Source organism: Rattus norvegicus, chromosome 1, assembly GCF_021556685.1.
Source record: "Rattus norvegicus strain SHRSP/BbbUtx chromosome 1, alternate assembly SHRSP_T2T, whole genome shotgun sequence".
Classification (NCBI taxonomy): domain Eukaryota; kingdom Metazoa; phylum Chordata; class Mammalia; order Rodentia; family Muridae; genus Rattus; species Rattus norvegicus.
In genome coordinates, this window is record NC_141534.1 from 244,849,863 (window position 1) to 244,870,851 (window position 20,989).

General features: G+C 43.5%; 3 protein-coding genes across 3 annotated transcripts in view; 2 read left to right on the plus strand and 1 right to left on the minus strand.

Annotated features, from left to right (window-relative positions):
• Lipa (lipase A, lysosomal acid type) overlaps window positions 1–20,989 on the minus strand; it is a 121,325-nt gene that overhangs the window by 76,447 nt on the left and 23,889 nt on the right. The gene's annotated exons all lie outside the window — the stretch shown is intronic.
• On the plus strand, window positions 1,758–7,822 carry Ifit2 (interferon-induced protein with tetratricopeptide repeats 2). Its single transcript, NM_001024753.1, has 2 exons — window positions 1,758–1,973; window positions 4,629–7,822. Exons 1-2 carry the CDS (start codon window positions 1,969–1,971, stop codon window positions 6,016–6,018), a joined length of 1,395 nt encoding a protein of 464 aa, NP_001019924.1. The 5' UTR covers window positions 1,758–1,968; the 3' UTR covers window positions 6,019–7,822.
• Window positions 13,355–18,498, plus strand: Ifit3 (interferon-induced protein with tetratricopeptide repeats 3). Its single transcript, NM_001007694.3, has 2 exons — window positions 13,355–13,510; window positions 16,615–18,498. Exons 1-2 carry the CDS (start codon window positions 13,506–13,508, stop codon window positions 17,843–17,845), a joined length of 1,236 nt encoding a protein of 411 aa, NP_001007695.1. The 5' UTR covers window positions 13,355–13,505; the 3' UTR covers window positions 17,846–18,498.

The window sequence follows — 20,989 nt, forward strand, 5'->3', positions numbered from 1 at the left end:
CCCTCACACTTGTATTGCAAATACTTTTCCCATTGGGCATCTTCCCAGTCCCTATTTTTAGCATTTTATACACAAAATACATTTTAATACATATATTTCAATCGTATATACAATTTGTAAACAGAACCAGAACTTGTCATTATTGGCTAAATTAAAATGTAGGCTTCTAAATGAGATCAGTGTAATTAATAAAACCCAACTAAAAGTAAATGAGTATAAGCGCGGATGTGCTTCTGCCATAGGCAGAAAAACCCACGATAAATAACAAGGCTAAGTAAAACACCTCAGCGGCCTCGGTTGCTCTGGTGACTACTGTTCTATATCATGTCCTTATGTTGAAGGCATCGGAAAACTGGGTTGTTACCTTTCGACCTTTGGGTCTGTATATTCCGTAATTTTTTTTTTGTCTTCAAGAATATTATATGGGTCAGAGTTTTACAATACGGGTTGCCTTGCACCACCAGAGATTGTATAGTCCCACAAGATCCATCTGCAGAGAGGCCAGGAAACCAGTGGCTGCACAGGCCAAGTAGCTGGATACCTGAGAACAGGAAGGATCAGTGGTGGCATTCCATTCCAGGGCTGAGGCCTGGAAAGCCCCTGAAGCATTCCTGGTAGGGGTTAGTGTTTAAAGGTTGAAGAACTGGTCCTGTGTTCATGGGTGAGGGTAACATTTCAAAGGCTCAAGTGGTCAAGTAGGGTTGGTCATGGGTGCCCATCATGCTAGCTCCCCCCTTCTGCCGTGTTTCCAGTTTCACCTTATTGAACAGTGATGTTGACAGTGAGAATAAGCCTTCTCTGTCTTACTTGCCTTCTCACTGCCCAGTGTTTCTGGAAACACTTCCACAGACACGGGCAGGCAGAAGTGTGCTTTACTAAGCCACGCAGACTGCCAAGATTAGCCCACACAGGCATAACGAAGGGAAGAGCACGGTCTGCAGTGACAGATGCTACACATCTGGATACACACATGTTAACTAGCGAGCAGCCCCACCGGTGCATCCCAAGAGGGATGCCAGGGATATCTGGAATGCCTTCCAGGTTAAAGGACTATTTGCCTCAGAAATGTTAGTGATTATGACAGGTCAAAGGGGATCGGAGAATTTCGGGCTCTGGAAAAAAGCAAACGTCCAAAACTTTTGGCTACTAATTATACTAGTTACTCGGTGCCAGTCATAATTCTAGAGCATGCCCTCCATGGACTCAGTATTACTCTCAGTTCAAAGCAGGAGACCCTGAAAGCGGGGGCTGAGAGTAATCTCTCCTGGGGAGCAGCATAGAAATGCAGATAGATAAACATCAGCTTGGAGCTGAGTCCATTCTTTGAAGGTCTGCATTCGGAATCCCTGCCCAGTCATGCAGTGTGCCCTTCTCCTTGAAGGAAAGGGGCTTCAGTTGAGCAGATAAAACAGACACAAAGCCCTGCTCTGTGAAATAGAAACTCTTTCTTCCCTGGATCATGAGGATGCTAGAGTGAGGATGGATATGTTGGTCTCTATGAGACAGGGTGCCGTGCACGCGCTTGCTTGCTTGTGTGTGTGTGTGTGTGTGTGTGTGTGTGTGTGTGTTGCACACGCTTACACGCTTGGCTCTTTTTTCAACCCTTTTGTCCATAAAAAGTGACATCAATATGACTTTCTGATTTCAATTTCTTTTCTTTGGGGTGGGGGGAGGAGTCAGGCTCTTTTTCAACCCTTTTGTCCATAAAAAGTGACATCAGTGCAACTTTCCGGTTTCAGTTTCTCGTCGTCTTTGGAGTCAGCTGCACAGAAACAGGAAAAGAAACCAGCAGCTACTGTTATATATGGGTCTGTAGCATTTCATTAGAAGGCAGAGGAAGAGCTTGCCTGGAGAGTGCCTGCTGCCAGCCCTGGGCTGAGTGCTTTGACACAGCGCGCCAGTGACACAGCAGTTGAGTGTGCTTCCAGAGACACAGACACCGACACCACAAACAGTCACACAGCAGTCATGAGGTAAGTCTTCACTTTTTCTGGTGGTGTGGGAAATGCAGTCAACCTTGATGACACATGCAAATTCTAAAGAGCCACAGTCCCAAGAGAGGCCAGTCCTGTGTTAGTATTTGTATTCCTCTGTCTCTATAGTCACATTGATGTTAGTATTTTTACACCTCTGTCTCTATAGCTGTATATAAGTCAGAAATCTGCTCAGTGATCTCCTCCAGCCCAGATCTGCTCACCTGGTCACTGAGAGCTGAGGTCTAGCAGGGGCTTCTTGGAAAGATGTGTCAGGGGGAAACGCAAGAATATTATTGAACGGAAGTATTCCCTTTTTAGATTTCTTTACTCTCAAAGTTGTATTTAGACTACTAACCCCGATAATCTGGAATTGCCCAATTAAACTCAGAATTGCATCAGGGTTGTTAACTAAAGAGCATAGGAAGAAACTAGCTCCTCTTACTCAATGATGTTATGAAATGGAATGTGACAAGGGAGTATTTGGAGGGCCCGTGCCAAGGTGTCCCCCGAGAAATCATGTCATGCATCAGATCTGGTCTGAAGGGAGTTTATTTTCGGGAAAGGAGGGGAGTGAGGACCTGGGGGGAGGGTTAGAGGCAGACAGACAGAAGCAGAGCCATGGGGGCAGAGAAGGGGGGGACAGAGAACAAAGAAAGGGAGAGAGGTAGGGAGGAAGGGAGGGAGAGAGGAGAGAGGGAGGGAGGGAGAGCAGGAACATGTGAGAACAGAGAGTGATAGAGTGGCAGCTGGCAACCATTTCTACTCAGCTCACACATGGAGGGGGCATCTGGTGGCAGCAGGTAATAACCTGAGCCACTGCTAGGTCCCTGGGAGGAGCCTAGTGGAACTGCCTGCCTGTAAGTTAACAACTGCCACTCAGATCTACTTCCTATCTTGTAACCTGAACCTGGCCCAACCAAAGCATTGGTGGTTTGCAAGGTGTAACATAACAATTTAACGACAGGGGTTGGAGAGAGTCAATCCAGTTCAGATGCAACCCTTGTCACTTGACGTGGCTTTGCATCTGGCGACCTAACAAGTGAGAACCGGTTAGAATTTACAGATGACCTGCGCACAGCGCGGGAGGAATATGTGAGACCCCACAGCGTTCCAGAGGCTTCGGTGCTGGGTTAGTTTCTTTTCTGCTTATTCGCTTATCGAGGTGAGACTGAAGGGAATCTTACAGGATGGGAAAATCTCTAAGAGTCACAGGGTACCTGAAAAAAAAGTTCTCCCTGTCAAGAAAAGGAGCAAGATGCCTATAAAGCCTCCCCTCCAGCCCTGCTTCCTATCCTACCTGTAAAATATAAACCTAAGAGAGAAGAATAAATTTTGAAGGGAAATTAAAACAAAAATGAAAAAGTATTAATAATCCATTACCTATGTGAGGAATCACCAGTCTAAGAAGTACACATGGAGGAGGGGATGGGGACTACACTGCATTCAGAAATAAAAGTTTGAGACTTTGCTAACAGGTATAATACAATTAATAGGTGAAATATTCCAAAGATGATAAAATGAGCAAAAAAAATAAAGAATGATTAAAAATAAGACACAGCAGTTAAAATGAGTAGATACCCAAAATACTTTAATCCTAGTACATATCCTAGTGATATTTACTCAGCCATGATTTTTTTCAAAAAGAATGTTTTCTTACAAAAGCAAGGAAATGGCATCAACCTAGATGTGCAACAACTGATGAATGAATTAAGAATATGTGGTTCATACAACAGAATTTTATTCAGCCATTAAGAAAAAAAAAGAATTAGCCTCTCCCAAGGATGAGCTACCAAATTTGTTATTCAATACAAAATATTCAGCCCGAAAACCACATACGTACAAACAGCAAAAGGTGGGGTCAGCAAATTATATTTATTAGGTTTGTGCATGCATAACACACACACACACACACACACACACACACACACTACTCAAAGAAAAAGAGGCTATTAATTTGAGGGTGGGGAAAAATAGGAGGGGTTTGAGGGAGAGACAAATGAGCTGAAGGGGAAAGAGACTTGCTTATATTTTAATTAAAAATGTACTTTTAAAAGAAAAAATGAAATCATGCAATTTGCAGCAAAATGGATAGAACTAGAAAAATATCATACTAAGTAAGAAAATCGTGATCCGGAAAAACAAACATTGCCTGTTCTCTTTCATAGGTAAATCTTAGCTTTGCATATATGTATTTGTGCGAATGTGTGCAGATGTCATGAAAGTAGAAATAGGATCAGGACAAGACAGAAAAGAGATATTAAGAGAGAGGGGAGAGGAGGGGCCAAGAGCCCATGTGATATAAAAATGAAAGTGGGAATACTGGTGTGGGAGGTTCAAGGGAGCCCAAAGACCTTCCAAAGCAAAGAGAAGAGCTACCTCACAGAAGCAATCTTTCAAGAAAACCCAACCTCCACCTAGGGCTGACCCCTCCTTCTGTTGGTCCTATTGCCTGTAATGGGCAGGCCCTCACTTCCCCATGCAGTAAGTCAGACATGCCCAACACTGAAGAAAGGAAAGGAGCCCATGGTCCTTGCTCACGGCTAGACTAAAACCGTTTAGAAGGAGAACATTTCCTGGGATCTCACTCTTTGCCAGGTGAACAGGCGGTGTGTTTTCAAATTGACTGTTTCTTTCCTTCTCTCTGTCCCACAGTACAGCCAGTAAGGAATCATTGGAGAGCAGTCTACAGCAGCTCAAATGCCACTTCACCTGGAACCTGAGAGCAGAAGACGAGTCCTTGGATGAGTTTGAGGACAGGGTGTTTAACAAAGATGAGTTTCAGAACAGTGAGTTTAAAGCCACCATGTGCAACCTACTGGCCTATGTTAAGCATTGCAGAGGTCTAAATGAGGCAGCACTGAAATGCTTAGGGGAAGCCGAAGACTTCATCCGGCAACAACATCCTGATCAAATAGAAATCAAAAGTCTGGTCACCTGGGGAAACTATGCTTGGGTTTACTATCACATGGGCCAGCTGTCCAAAGCTCAGGAGTATCTGGACAAGGTGAAACAGGTCTGTAAGAAGTTCTCCAGTCCCTACAGGATTGAGAATCCTGTGCTTGACTGTGAGGAGGGGTGGGCCCGACTAAAGTGTACCAAGAACCAAAATGAGAGAATGAAGGTGTGCTTCGAGAAGGCTCTGGAAAAGGACCCAAAGAACCCAGAATCCACTTCTGGATGGGCCATTGCAAACTACCGTCTGGATGACTGGCCAGCATCCAATGACTATATTGACTCTCTGGAGCAAGCCATTAGCCTGTCTCCTGACAACACGTATGTTAAAGTCCTCTTGGCAATGAAACTTGAGGAGGTGCATGAAAACCGAGCAAAGGAGCTAGTTGAAGAAGCCTTGAAGAAGGACCCAAGTGCAATAGATACAATGCTTGGTGCAGCCAAGTTTTACGTCAAGGTACATGACACAGACAGAGCAATACAGTTGCTTAAAAAGGCTTTGGAATCCATGCCCAACAATGCTTATGTGCATTACTACCTTGGGTGCTGTTACAGGTCAAAAGTCCTTCACATACTGAACACCGAAGAAACCACATCTAATGGAAATAGGGAGAAGTTAGAGGCACTGATACAACCAGCACTGAATCACTTACGGAAAGCAGAGGATATCAAGGAGATGATCGAAAATTCCTGTAGTCACCTCGCCGGCCTTTATGTCACAACAAAGCAGTATGAAGAAGCCGATTATTACTTCCAGAAAGAATTCAACAAGGACCTCCGTCCCCTCCCTAAACAGTTACTCCATCTACGGTATGGCAACTTTCAGTTCTACGAAAGGAAGTGTGAAGACAGAGCCATCTACCACTATATGGAGGGTGTGAAAATAAATCGGGAATCAAAGCCTAAAGGAAAGATGAGAGACAAACTTCGAAAACTTGCTCTAAGGCGGCTTTCTAGAGATGAATCTGATCCTGAGGCCTTGCGCATCTTGGCATTCCTTAGGGAGCATAGAGAAGGTCAGGGAGCTGATAAAGCCTCGGAGGGAGAAGAGGACCCTGGAAACCGGGTCCCTTCAGCATCTTTGGAATGAAAACTAGTGACACAGTGGCAGGCTTACTGCTAGAAGGAAACCGCAAACCCTTACCAAGCTGCCATTTAAAATACTTAACAACTCCATGGACCAAGCATGGTCTGTCATTCTGACTAATAGTATTCGTCAGAATTTTGGGGAATTCTGCTGTCAGGTTTTAGCACCTGAATTGCTGGATCATGGGGTGTCTGAGAGAGGGACCAAACGCAGGGAGAGATGTAGGATCTTAGCAAACAGCGTAGGGTTCTATTTCTTTAAAATAGTTTCCACAGTAGTAATTCTTTAATCACCCCCCCCCAGCTTGCCTGGAGTTTGATGCTGTATTTATTCAAAGCAGCCAAATTCCTCACATGGGTGAGTGTTCCACCCTTGAATTACTTGAGATGTTGCACAGCCCTGCTCTACAATGTCCATCAAAAGGCTGAGGAGCCAGGGACTGTGGCTCGGGACTGTGATCCTAGCACTTGGGAACTGAGACAGGAGGATTACAGTAAGCTTGAGGTCAGCCTGAACATGACCTGGAAGGGGTGGTGGTGGTGGGTGATGGGAATTATAAATGTAATACTTAATGACTACATATATTTGCCTTGCTAGTTTGAGTGTAGATATGTCTATATAACCACTATTAACACACACACACACACACACACACACACACACACACACACAGAGAGAGAGAGAGAGAGAGAGAGAGAGAGAGAGAGAGAAGGTGGTGATTTTGCTTTATTGAATAAATTTGAGACTAACAAAATAATGTCCAATATTAATTGAGCTCAAAATAGAAATTCAATAGTGAGTCCCAGGTCTAAAAACAAACAAACAACAAAAGCTGTGGGGCCAAATCATTTCTCCAGTTTACCAGCCACTCCTCAATCTATGGCGTCTCACACACATGAGTTTAACTGTTCCATTAGCTCAGAGGCAGACTTCCAGAAGGCAGACAAGGAGACTTCTTAGCCACTCTTTTCTCCTATGACTATGTTGTTATATGAAAAGAAGGGGGATTCTGTCTCCCATCCTGACAATTCATATAAACATTTATTTCAAGTGTGTGGAAACTTCACTGGGGATGAAGGGATTGCCGATTTATACTTGCTGATTATAAACTCCCAAGGGAAATGTTTATAGTCACTGTTAGGAAGCTTTCCCTGTCAAATGAACACTTATTTTATTCCAAAATGCTACATTGGACCCATATTGCAGATGCCAGGAAGGCAGCTGGCTGGAAGAATAACTTGGACTGAAGCTTAGGTGGAGAGACTTAGAAATGACATGGGTATTGGAGGTTGAGTTGTTTTCTTCCATTAGAAATGTGGCACATGGAGGAATATAAAAAATTCTCTTAACTCTGGAAAAAAAACTATAGAAACACCAAAAATTTGACAACTGCCATTTCCTAGGCAGATCTTGAAGGGCCTAAGTATTGAGGTTGGTATGAATCAACAGAGTCAAGTGGCCCAGCCTAAGAACTGTCAGCTACATTCCGGGATACAAAAATGTTTCTCTACTGGCATTAGCTTGTCTTTATGTATCCATGAACATCTTATTTAGCAATTAAAACATATATGAGTCTCAGATTGTTAAAACTAAACATTCCAACAGCTGTAATAATGGTCTATGATATTTTAAAAATTCAAATATTCTCTATGCATTAAGTCCATTGATATTTGCCATTTGAATTTCTGGAAAAATAACAAATGTTGTTTATAAATAATGCATGATGGAACATTAAACTATGCTCTGGAACTGTACTGTACCTTCGCTTTTTTAGACTCAAGTGCAGATAATAAAGAGTAACATTACACATCTCTTCTCTTCTGATATTATACCTCTGGTGTACTGGGCAACATTCTGTCTTGACTTAGCTCCTAGGTTGCTTTCCTATTGTCATGATCAAACACAGACCAAAGCAACTTAGGATTTAAAAGGTTTATTTAGTTTACAAGATACGGTCTGTTGTTGAGGGAAACCAAGACAGGAATTCAAGGTAGGAACCAATCAGAGACCACGGAAGGAGTTTAGGACATGACTTGACCACATCCTTCAGGGAATGGTATTTCCCTCCATAAGGATATCTGAGGATGGAACAAATTTATGAAAGGAACATTTTCAAGAAGGGAATCTTGGGTACCAGCAAATGTGGGCAGGGACACAGAAATGCCTGAAGTCTTCCTCAATTTACAGAGAATAGTTAAATCAAATGGTGGTCCCAGGTGTTTTTCTGAAGTAAAACTGCATAGTTGTGCTTTTAATAACCCTTGTACATGCGGGCCCATTATTAAGGCCTCTGGCTTCAGTGATGAATGCAAACCTATATCTCTGTTATCAGGGGAGCTGTAACAATAAAAATGAGCCTGTGTGTGCAGTTGGCACTGTGTGCTCTCCTGCTGTGAGTCCCCTGGTCTCTCCAGACCTGATTTGGTGACCTGCTCACATCTCTTATGTATTCTCCAAGGTAAGTGATAAGTCCCCAGAAAAGCTCCCCTATGTGCTAGCAAACAAGCCTGTTAAAACCAAGACACCTTAGCTGCTGTTTCTCTTGGTCCAAACCTTACAGATCAACACCGCGTGACCACAAACCTGCTTCTGTATGCCCCTGGAGTCCCTGCAATGGCTTGGCATTCCATGAGTACTAATCCCAGCCAGAGATATTCTCAGGAGTGTCTGTGTGAGTGAAGAAGACAGGAAAACTTCTCTCATCTCCAGCTTGCTTTCAAATAGGAACTCTGGTCAGTGAAAAGTTTCCCCAGTGTGCCTCAGCTCAGAGTTGGTCCCTGAACGGAGGACTGAGTCATGATGTCATGTCCCACCCATCCTGCCACTCCCATGAGTTTGTCCTTGCTGTGACAAATCCCAGAGAGAAATAGTGAGAAGAGGGAGGGCTTATTGGGCTGATGTTCTCAGAAGTTAGAACCGTGGTTTGTTGGTCCTGTATTCTCTGGGATTGTGGCAACACTGGAACATGCTGCGGGCAGTACTAGAAGCAACAAATGGCTTGAGATAGAGTATCATATCTAAGTAGAATTCAGTGACCTGCTTCATCCACAGTTACTGTCACTTTCCAGTGAAGCCATCAAATTAAGAACTTATCAGTGGACTGAACTCTCAAAGCCCCCCCCCCCCGACTTAATTACCTCTGACTGATTAAATTCATCAGCTTGGGTTCACGCCTTCAATGTGGGAGCCTTTGGGGGAACATTCCATATCCAAACCAGATCACTCCATGCCAGTAGATTCGTACTATATTCACCCAGTGAGAGCAGAAGCCTTGGAAGTGTTCCAGTCCCGATGACACTATTTTTTCAGCATCCCTCCAATGTGCACCACCAGCCCCAGGCACCAACCTAGGAATGATGGTTCCAATTAAAGACTACAGCATCTAGGTGCTCATTTCCACATCACTGCCCCCATTTCAGGGAAGGGATACAGACTTAACAAGCCAGAAATTTTCCTTATGACCTAGAGTATGGCTGCCTAGTTGCTGAGAATTGCACATTTGCAAGGGAGACAAAAGAGGAAATCTGACTGAGACCCTTAGATATGCCTAAGTGCAACAGGTAGTAGGTTCTCTCAGCTGTATACAGCACCTCCCTTCAGCTACCTAATCCAAGAACTCAAAACTGGAGCTCAAAATGGGGTTTATGAAAGGTTTGTGAAACCAAATGCCAAATAGTTCTTCTATAGGAAACTGCGGGCCAATTCTGTCAAAGACAATATGGAACGAATGAACGAATCACAGCAACTCCAAGGCCTCTCTGATGCCCTCCTCTGTAATTAAAAAAAAAATAGAGCATGCCTGCATTCGTATCATTTCTGAGTTGGATGAATCCTTTTCATAGAAATTCCACTTCACCTCGAGGCTGGAAATTCCTGCGATCCTTGTAGTACTGGATCTGCTGCATGATGTCCTCAACTGTGTGCACAGATGACAATCTAGTCAAGAGCCCTTGGAAAGCCTCTCGGCTTCCCCTTTACCAATGTCTGTCATTAGACTAAGTTTAGTGGGATGATTCCAAAGTTAAGAGTGCTTCCTGCTCCTCCATTCAGTTGCCAGCACCCATAGCAGGTGGCTCATGACCACTTGCAAGTCCAACTCCAGGGAATGTGGTGGTCTTTTTTGCCTCTGGAGACAGCCATACACTGTGGACAGACAGACAGACAGACAGAAACACACACACATACTACATAAATATGTACTAAAATAAATCTTTTACAAATATTAATTTGCCCTCAGTTATAAAGATGTAGTACTATTCCAGTGTGTGTGTGTGTGTGTGTGTGTGTGTGTGTGTGTGTGTGTGTGTTTGTGCACACACGCATGCACACACATGCTGTGTTTTCCATCATTATGTGCTTGTCTGTTCTATTGTGTGTATACTTCTCTGTGTGTGAGTACTCCTTTATATATGAACATGTGTCTGTGTTTGTACATATGTATTACATTCAGACCATATTTCCTTTATCCATTCATATACTGATGGACATCTGGTTTGGTTCCATAGTCTGACTATTTGAATAATGTTACAATAAACATGTGAGCACAGATAGTAAAATCTTGAACATGTCAGCTTAACATCCTACTAAATGGCTAAAATGACGTCCCACATGTGAGGAGGACATAGCTTTGGGCTTGCTATAATGAAGATTGTCTAGAGGGAATTTCCTTCTTGCCTTCATGCTATTACCTTGTGCATAGAGTGTCAATGGGACTGACAGCAAATAAACTCTTTTCCTTCAATAATATTTAGCTCAGAAAACAGTACCAAGCATTCGTGACCTCCAGATGCTTGATTTTGAGCAAGATAAATCTTTGCTACATCTTGCTACTCCATTTATCCAAATAAGACAGGCAGACTGTTGCCTTCTTCAACTGAACAAGACTATTTCTGAAGCAAGGCCAAAGATGTGAATTGGTGTTTATGGCCTCCTGTTCAAGAGACGCACCTTCTTTATCACAATTGAAGACATTGTGAAAGCGCCTAACTATGACTGTGTATCCCGTGACTCACGTTCTCTTAAACACATGTCAGTGTGTAATGTGAAATAACAGGACTATTCAGCTAGCTCAGGGCTGAGAAGACGCACAAGCTGAGGAAATATTCTCAGAAGAGCGGAGCTCTCATGGATCCTTTGCATTTAAACGTTTCTTCTATTCCTTTGAAATGAACTTTTCACTTTTGCACGGTTTTTTTTTGAAAGGAGAGACTTTTATTTTACTACAATAAATTTTTTTGTTCCAATAATGGGGAAAATTATTGGTGACAACAAATGGCATGCAACTGTTACTAATACAGGACAAAATCAAATGTGTGTCCTAAGCCAGAAACTAGAATAAAATAAGAATGAAGAATGTGCAGAACTCATCTTACTGTGGTAGAGAATATCAGTTATGTTAGATTCTGGGTAGGGTTGGAGAGATCTCTCATCCGTCAACAGAACCTGAGTTTAGTTTGACCATCCAAGATGAGCAGCTGAACCACGTATAACTCAAGCTCCAGGGGACAGTATGGCCTCTCTTGTCCTCTATACAGTGGTACACACACACACACACACACACACACACACACACACACACACACACACACACGCGCGCGCATACACATGCACAAAGAAGAGAGTTAATGGAACAGAGAGGGAGAAAGAGAGAGAAAATCAATTGATCTGTCAGCCAATCCATCAAGCAACCAGCCAGTCAATCATGACCTCCTTTATTCTTCCAAGAGGAAACAACTGGGTCAATGTGCCCTATGCCTGACTTAACCACTTCTGTTGCTCAGACCATTTCTGCACCGCTAAAGCAACATCTCTAATAACAACACACAGTGCACAAATGTCCAACGTACAGTTTTCTATTAATCAGAGCAGACAGGGAAAAGGATGCAGGCCCGTCCTCCTTGGGCTTGTATTTCACCATTTCAAGTCCCTCTGGACCAAAATCAGGCATTGAGTTCTTAGGCACAAAATGAAATGAGATCTCTGAAAACTTTAGACTTTTTGTGGATTTTTCTAACCGAAGCCTTTCAAAGCATAGGCTAAAGGCAAGTTCAGTGGGTCAAACAGGCGTGTCTTCTCACGCCTTACCTCTCACACCAGTAAGAGGAGCAAGTTGCTACATGAAACAGGGAACCAGAACTGCACAGCTGACTGAGTTCATGCCACCTTCCTGACACATGGCAGTGATCTCTGAACTGGAACTCTCTTCCAGTGACAGGTTTGCTTTGTGAGCTGAGTCTGCTTTTGGCTGTTTCGGGCTGAAAAGAAGCACACTCCTAATTACCAATCCATTTCTTTTCTAACAAGCCAGGCTAACCAGACTCGGAGTGCTTATGGGCATTAATGTCATGACTAGGGGCTTTTATCAAACCTTTTACCAATCGTTATGGTGACAGTATGTGGAAACCTTTCTGGAACAGGTGCTTCGATGCCAATGAGACCACATGAAAGAGAAGATATGCTGACTAATGGACCGTGGCTAGGAGAGCTCCTGAAAGACCTCAGTCTTGAGTACAGCTTCATTTTCATACCATTCTCTAAAACAACAAGGTGGGGCAAAGAAGCAGGCAAGATTTTACAGAACCATGTGAGGCAACATGCAGGTTGTGAAGAGCCATGAGCCAATGTTTTTAGTTGTTTCTCCAGGTCATTTTGTCTCAAGGAGCAAGTGACTTCATGTTTAGCAGACGAACAGGAAAAAAAGCCTTCCTTTAAGCAAATCGTTAAGTAAATCAGCAAATCAGTAGCTAAAAATTGGTCTACTCTACCTTCTACTTCCACATGACCTCATAATTCAAAGCAGAATTCTTTGACTTTATCACAAATCTGTTCTCCCACCCAGGAGGCAGTTATGCACATAATAATTCCATTCCAGAACTGGTATACAGGAAATGGTCATCGCAGACCTCTAGGAACTAAAAGGCACAGCAAATTCCCCTGGTGTTTTGCTACTTGAATTCAGTGTAGCATAAAACAAAAGCATTGGTTCGATTATCCTCCAGGAAAAAAACAGGATTGAAAACTCTCTCCCACAAGGGAACACAGAGGGAAACTACTATTGTTCCCTCAAGAGATTTTAGAATAGTTTCTTTCATGTGGCCCCAGAAACGACTGTCAGAGTACCCTAGAGACTTTGTGGAAAACCTTCTTCTTCTTCCCAGATGCAGTGTCACGCTCCAGGAAATGCCTCCCCACCCTCTGACGCCACGGGCTCAGAGCTTACATAAAGTTTTGTGTCCAGGACATAGAAGATCTCAGTAGTAAGTTTTGTTTTCCTCTTCTGGTTGATTTTAAGTCTGTTTCAGTTTCTAGTTTCCACTTCCCTTTCACAAACGTGAGTCATGAGAAACAGCAGGACATCAGCTGATGAGTTTCTCCCCCACCCTCTGCCCCCTTATATAATCGTCTGAGTGCCCACTTTCGGTGAACTGAGATTTCTGAACTGTTCAGCCCACACCCAGCTTTTCACAGCAGCATAGAAACAGATCGCCGTCATGAGGTCAGTGCAATCTCTGGTTCTCCACCTTAAATGATAAACTGTCGCTCAGTGCACAGAAGTGTCCTAGGTTATCTGGTTGCTTGTAGATTCAACACACCTGAATTAGCACGACTTTTATTAGTGGAACCTTTAGTTATTACTTCTCTGTGTGCATTGAAGTACTCTGCAGCTTCTAAAACTGCTCACTGGACAGCCCTGGAGAAGATTTATAGACACACTCAAGCACAAAGTTGGGCTCAAAGCTAAACTAATGGAATTGCTCTTTGGACTTTTCTGTTGTGTCATTCAATGTGATCAATGCACTAAAAGCTAGTGTGTGTGTTTGTGTGTTCAATGTGTGTGTGTGTGTGTGTGTGTTTGTATTTCTGTGTTTGTGTCTGTGTGTCTCTTTATGTGTGTTCACATGTGTGTCTGTGCCTGTGTGTCTGTGTCTCTGTGTACCTTTCCAAAGGAACTATTCCTTCACGATCAGGTAGTGTGAGAGTTGGCATCAGTATTGCGAGCTCAATTCATGTTGCCGAAATGTTGGATCGCTCCATGATTAAGGTATAAGAAACAATTCTTACAGATGAGAAGGGGTTTTGCACTTTGGGGGTTTTCTTTTTCATTTCTCATATGCAACCAAATCTCAAACTTTCAAGTTGATTTTTGCTACTGTTTAAGGCTGCAGGGCAGGTAGAAAACTATCCCCCCTCAAAATATAAACTCTGCCTAATTTGTAGCTATGCAAGCAGAACAATGGTTACCTAGAGATGGTAAGGACAGAGTATGAAGATACACACAGGCATCTCAGAGATGGCAGCGATGACCTATCAAGTGTGGGTGGGGGCACATGAGCATAAACAATTGTCTAGACTCAGGGTACATATACCCATAAAACAAGTGCATTTTGTGGTAAGTAAAGAGTAATCATAATACATTGATTTTTAAAACTTAAACTACACCTGCCATTGGAAGAGTCTCAGTGAGAACTAAGAAGTACTGCTGCTCCTGACAAATACCTATCAGCAAAGAATAGAAGCATTGATGGCAGAGGGAAGGCTGTTTAACTGCTGTGAGAGCTATGAAAAAAGACTGTCTTCCCTCAGCTCGAATGGTTACAAATGTTTAGCAAGGACCTGGCTGGAATCACAATGAATGAAAGGCATGCACCTCCAACTGTGTTAGCCTACTCCTTCCTACAGTGGGGGACTCTGAAAGGATCAGTGTTAGTTCTGAGTGTGACTGACCAGAAAGCTGACCTGCCCGGAACCTTAATGTCTAGCCTCAACAAAAGGCTTTGCTGGGCTTGCTGTTTGGCTACGTCGAAGGCAAAAATTTAAGCAGCTGTGAGCTGTGAGATTATGCTGACCAGGAGTCTCTACCACTACATTCTGTGAGGACAGGGGTAGCCTGAGCTGCTCTTGCCCAGTAATGTTATAAATTGCAGAATGGTGTAAGTAAAGGACCTTGGAGGGCACCTGGACCATTCTGGATTTGAGGTTCCTGCAAAGGTTCATGAAAAGCCTTTCTTGTTCTTTGTACAGCTTTGTCAGTTACGGTCTTTCCGTGTCTAGAGATTAAATGTTCCTACGTCTAAATTTTCCCATAAGCCAACTTACCAATTCGTGTATTATGTCTGTCTCTCTGCTTTAGTTACATGGCTTAGTATGCTGTGATAAGAGACCCAATGAAAGCAGCTTAAGGAAGAAAACGTTAATTTATCGCAGGTCAGATATTGAGGGTACAATCATGGCTGCAAAGTCATGGTGGTAACTGCAAATGCTGGTCTCGCTGTGTTCAGTGAGGAGGCAGAGACAGGTGAATACTGGTGCCCAGGTTGCATTATTTATTTATTTTTATTTAGTCTTGGACACTGGCTCATGGAGGGGGTGCTATCCAGACTTAGAGTTTTATTTCACAGTTAACCATTTCTGAAAATACATTCCTAGATGTGCTGCGTTTTTATGGTAATTATACATCCGATCAGATTGACAAAGGAAATCAGCTGACACAGCATCTTTCTCCTTCACACTCAGTCTGTGTAAGGACAGAGCAGAGAAGAGCTGAAGCCAGGGAAGTCCTTGAAGGTGCACTGGTCACACTTCTTTCAGAACAATCTGCCCCTTGAAATCTGAGACCTAAAAGGCAGCACCTAGGGTTCCATCTCCACTGTAGTTTCTTATATTGAAAAAGACTAAGTAAGATTTTGTGGGTTGCTGCTTCCTGGTCATCTTACTGTCATTCAGACTCCTCATCAAGAGGATTCACCAATAACTGTGTAATCTAAAGCTCCAGCTAATGACTGAGTCTCAGAGAACTTGAATTTCCTTTCTTTCTTCTTCTTTTCTGAGTTGGGACTCACCATGTCACCTTGGTTGCCCTCAAATCCACACATATCAGTCTACTTCTACCTTCTGAGTGCTCGGATTGAGACCGCATGACCATGTTCAGCTTTGAAACTTGTCTTTTCAGAATTGGGAAGCACATTATCAGGCTCCCTCCTCTTCCTGGCTTGCACCTTCTACCCTGTAACTAGAACAGGGACAAGGAATTACAGCCTCTCAAACTGTCCTATACTTGTGTCCTGAATCGCAATTAGCTTTTGGTTATGATTAAAATGCAAAACTGCAGGGAATTCTAAACTCTTGAATGAATAGTTCTAAGACAAGGCTAAGAAGGAAACATGGGGATAGAAGTATTTTAAAAGGACCACAGATTTTTTTTCATATATGTGCTGGAATTGGAGTACTACTTAATTGTGGGTGAAATAGTCAGCATTCCTTGAGTGTAGAAAAGGCCTTGTGCAATGGCTGTGTGAATCTGTTCACAAGAACTACCACAAAGGGGTGGCAGGTGGGAGAGTGGACAGGGTGTAGACATAAAGAGAACTTGAATGTTAATGGCTGATTCGTGTCTGAGGGATTAGCAATTAAAGGATGGCCTGAAAACAAACATCCTTGAGCCCATAGCTCACACTGTAGTATGAATCCAACACCCAAAAGAAGGTGCTTAATTTTTCAATGTCCTGGGGCTCAGTCCAGTTCCCATGTAAAATTAACCATCACAAAATACACAAGATGTATGGGTGCCCATCATGGTGACCATGTGTGTTTTCTCCACAGTGAGGTCAACAAGGAGTCTCTGGAAAAAATCCTTCCTCAACTTAAGTGCCATTTCACCTGGAATTTATTCAAGGAAGGAAGCATCTCAAGTCATATGGAAGACAGGGTGTGTAACCAGATCGAAAATTTAAACTCTGAGCACAAAGCGACAATGTATGACTTACTGGCCTATATAAAGCACCTAGATGGTGAGAACGAGGCCGCCCTGGAATGCTTAGGGCAAGCTGAAGATTTACGGAAGTCAGAGCGCAGTGATCGAGCAGAGATTAAATGTCTGGTCACCTGGGGAAACTATGCTTGGATCTACTACCGCATTGGCCAGCTCTCAGAAGCTCAGGCGTACGCTGACAAGGTGAGACAAGTTTGCCAAAAGTTTGCAAATCCTTACAGCATGGAATGCCCAGAACTTGACTGTGAGGAAGGATGGACACGCCTAAAGTGTGGAAGAAATGAACGAGCTAAGATGTGCTTCGAAAAGGCTCTAGAGGAGAAGCCCGAGGATCCAGAGTGCAGGGCTGGAATGGCCATTGCCATGTACCGCCTACAGGAAAAACCGGAGAAGCAGTTCTCTGTGGATGCTCTGAAACAGGCCATGGAGTTGAATTCTCAGAACCAGTACGAGAAGGTTCTCCTGGCTCTGAAACTGCAGAAGATGGGGGAAGAAGCTGAAGCAGAGCGGTTGGTTGAAGATGCCTTGGAAAAGGGTCCTAATCAAACAGACGTCCTCCAAAAGGCAGCTCAGTTCTATAGGAAAAAGGGTAACCTAGACAGAGCTATTGAATTCCTTGGAAAAGCACTGAGATCCACAGCAAACAACAGTCCCCTCTACAGCTTGGTCATGTGCCGTTACAGGGAAAAACTGAAGCAACTGCAGAATACAGGAGAGGCTGACAAGAGTGAGAGAAGACAGACTATGGAAGAACTGAGAAGATTAACTATGGAGTACATGAATAAGGCTCTTCAGAGGAGGCCAAGTCCTCTGAACTCCTACTCAGACCTCATCGATTTCCCGGAAGTAGAGAAATGCTATCAGATGGTCTTCAGCGAGGAGAGCCCTCGCGCTGAGGACCAAGAACTCTTTGAGCGCTATTGCAACCTCCAGGAGTATCACAGGAAGTCTGAAGGCCTCAAAGCCCTGAAGGATCTCATGCAGTTTCCCAGACCTGAAAAATCCACCGAGAAGGAAGAAGTTAAACAGCAAACGCAGAACGGAGATCTTAACCTGCAGTAGGAATTTTTGCTGGATTGTTGGCATTTCCAGGGAAAAAATGAGAAGCTGGATGGGTGAGGGATGTGGGAGGCAACACGATTTGGGGTGCAGGCAGCCTATTCCTGACATCCTATGAGCCTGATAACAACCGGAAGTGTGTCAGCGTGCAGACACTCAGCCCTGAGCTGTGAGAGAGATGTGCTGTGAAGTGATGCATACAGAGAGGAAAGGGCTGGAAAAGCAGGAGCCTTCCTGCCAAGGATCCATGACAAGCAGCTCTTGACTGTTTCTTTAAAAACCTGCTTTCTCTCCCTGACTCCTCTGCTCATCCTAACTGTAGAATTTTCCACTCAGTAGATCTTATTACTAATCATGTAGGGAAATGGGGCTTAAGGCTTAAAGTGCACCTTTTGATCACAATTTTTCTCTGCAATATATGGCAACAGCCAACAAAATTTAGTCTGGTTTCTTCATTCCATTTCACTGTAGTCACTTAAACCTGAAGGATTCACTTTTGCCCAACCCTAGAATATTCTGTGCATATCATCCTTATATTCTACCGTGTGTGTGTGTGTGTGTGTGTGTGTGTGTGTGTGTGTGTGTGTATCCCTAACAGTGATCCTGCAGTATGCCAAATTGAAATTGTAGAATAAATTTAAAAGTTTCAACTAAAATATAATCGTGTGTATATGTGTGTGTATGGTGGTAAGAGACAGCAAAATAATATGGTAATATTAAATATCGATGGTTCTTCTTTTAGGATGGGCAGTGGCTTCTGTGACCTCTATACCCCTTTCTGAAGAGGAAATGACAGTTATATTAGAAAAAGAGAGGCCAGGAAATCACGTGGGACAGGGCTGGGGATTTAGCACAGTAGTAGAGCACTTGCCTAGCAAGCACAAGGCCCTGGGTTCAGTCCTCAACTCTGGTGCATATAGAGAAAAAAATAAAAGAAATGGGGTGGGAAACAGTTTGGGGGATCTGGTGGGCAAACAGAGGGAAGTGCAGGAGGATGGATATAATGAACATTTATACATGGATGAAAATTTCAAAGGCATTTTCTAGACTCTTCTTCTGCTAAGGCGATGGAAAATGATGAATGCACATCAGGGTATCAAAACATCTCTGTTCTAGCTTCTGTGCACTGAGCGAATCAAGTTTAATCAGTGTATGTAGGAACTTCCACTCTTCTTCTAGTCTAAAAGATGCAGTTGCAGCCTGAACACAGTTAGCAGCCGATTCTTCAGCCACATTTCTGGGTGCCCAGAGATTCCTGAGCAAATGCCCTCCCATCCGTGTGTGGGGATGCCAGTGGTCAGCATCTGCTACTGAGACTTTCACTTCATTGGGCCTTCAGAAGGGTCTCTCAGACTCTTTAACTAATCATTCCACACGTTCACATTTCATACGATATCCCACTTCCCGGTTACCCCCTCCACCAACCCCTCATCCCATGATATCCCACTTCCCAGTTAAGAAAAGAGACAGCTCTTAACAAATTTGCGTGTAATCCTTGCACAGGGGCCGTACGTGTCTGTGCTGACCAAGCGAGCACTCTCTCAGGCTACTCACACTGTCTACTCACAGCAGACAGTGTTGTTGCTGTTATCCCTGTTGTTTACAGACACAGTTTCCCTGGATAGCCCAGATAGGCCTTGAAATCACAGTGTAGCCCAAGCTTGTCTCAAATTCACAGTTCTCTGGCTTTGGCCTCCCTACTTCTGGGATTTCAGGTGTGTGGAACCCAGCTCTGAAGTCAGGTCTTAAATTCATTTACGAGTATAATTTAGAGCCACAGGTAAGTACAACGAAGCAATAACATAAATAAGATGAGCTTTTCAATAACTTTCTTTCCTCAGATGGGGAACTGAACTCTGAAACGATTGCCTAGTTAGCTTAGTAACTGGGAACTGTTTTAGGAGGTGAGTAGGTAGGGCAGGGGAAGACCCCGACAATATACAGATCTGTCTCTCAAGATTTAGAACTCCACACACCAAGCAGCCTCCAACAGACACAAAATAACACTTGTAAAAAACTGGAACCTGGCAGGGAGTTTGAGATTTACCGAACGCTTTATTTAAAGAGTTAAGTAAGGAGTAGCAACACAAGTTCTGTTGCAGGATGGAAAGTGGCAGACCAGCTTCAACTGCACGGTATGTTTTAGGCCAGACTGAGCAATACAGCAAGATCCTGTCTTCAAACAGTTAGTGATGGAAGCGTGACAACAAAGCACAGGAGAAGGCAATGACGTTGAGAATTAGTGAAAGAGTAGGTTCTGAGAGTTCTTACTATGAAAAAGCAAGTACTCGGGGTGATCCATGTTCATAGATTGATGCGGCCATTCCACAGCTTATGCATGTAGCAGAACCTCATGCTTCAGCACAGGTACATGTAATTTTAACTGCAAGGGCTATCATATTGACGTTTAAAATGAGAGGCCAATATAAGAGACAGTAGTATAATGAATAAATGTACTCTGTAGACTTTGTCGCATATCCCCATCCTTTCTTCTCCTCCTTCCTTGCTTTGTTCCTGTCTCTCCTTCTGTCATCTATCTTCTATCCGCCCATCCATCCATCCATCCATCCATCCATCTCCATCCATCCATTCATGCATGCTGAATCGCACACACACATGCACAGTATGACTGAGGATACATATATGCGTATGTTTTCTGGGTGGACAATTTGGTATTGCATAGCCAGAGTTCCTGCACTCCTCCTGGGGAAGATTACTGCTCCCATCCTCGCCGTCCCTTAGTTGCCTAAGGTTGAGGACTCCCAAGCTTTTCCACTTCCACTTTAGCACGCCCATCAGTGTCTTCTGTTCTGTCATGTTTGGGCAGTTATGAGGGGGGACTTTGTGGGCATTGTGCCTCTGACATTTACAGGAGACACGACATCATACCAAACTTTCTATTCCTTTTGCCTTTCATTTTTATCCACTGTCCCTTCTGCAATGATCCACAACCTTAGGTGTAGGGATTGTGATACAGATGTATATGTTGGGATTAAGCTTCATATCTCTGCACTTTGACTGGCTGTAGTTTTCTACAATGGTCTCTTTTACAAACAGAATTTTCTTGATGAGGAGTAAGAAATACACTCATTTATGAATATAAGGGTGGGGATTTTGAAAGTAGTTTGGGATTACGATGGTTTAGTG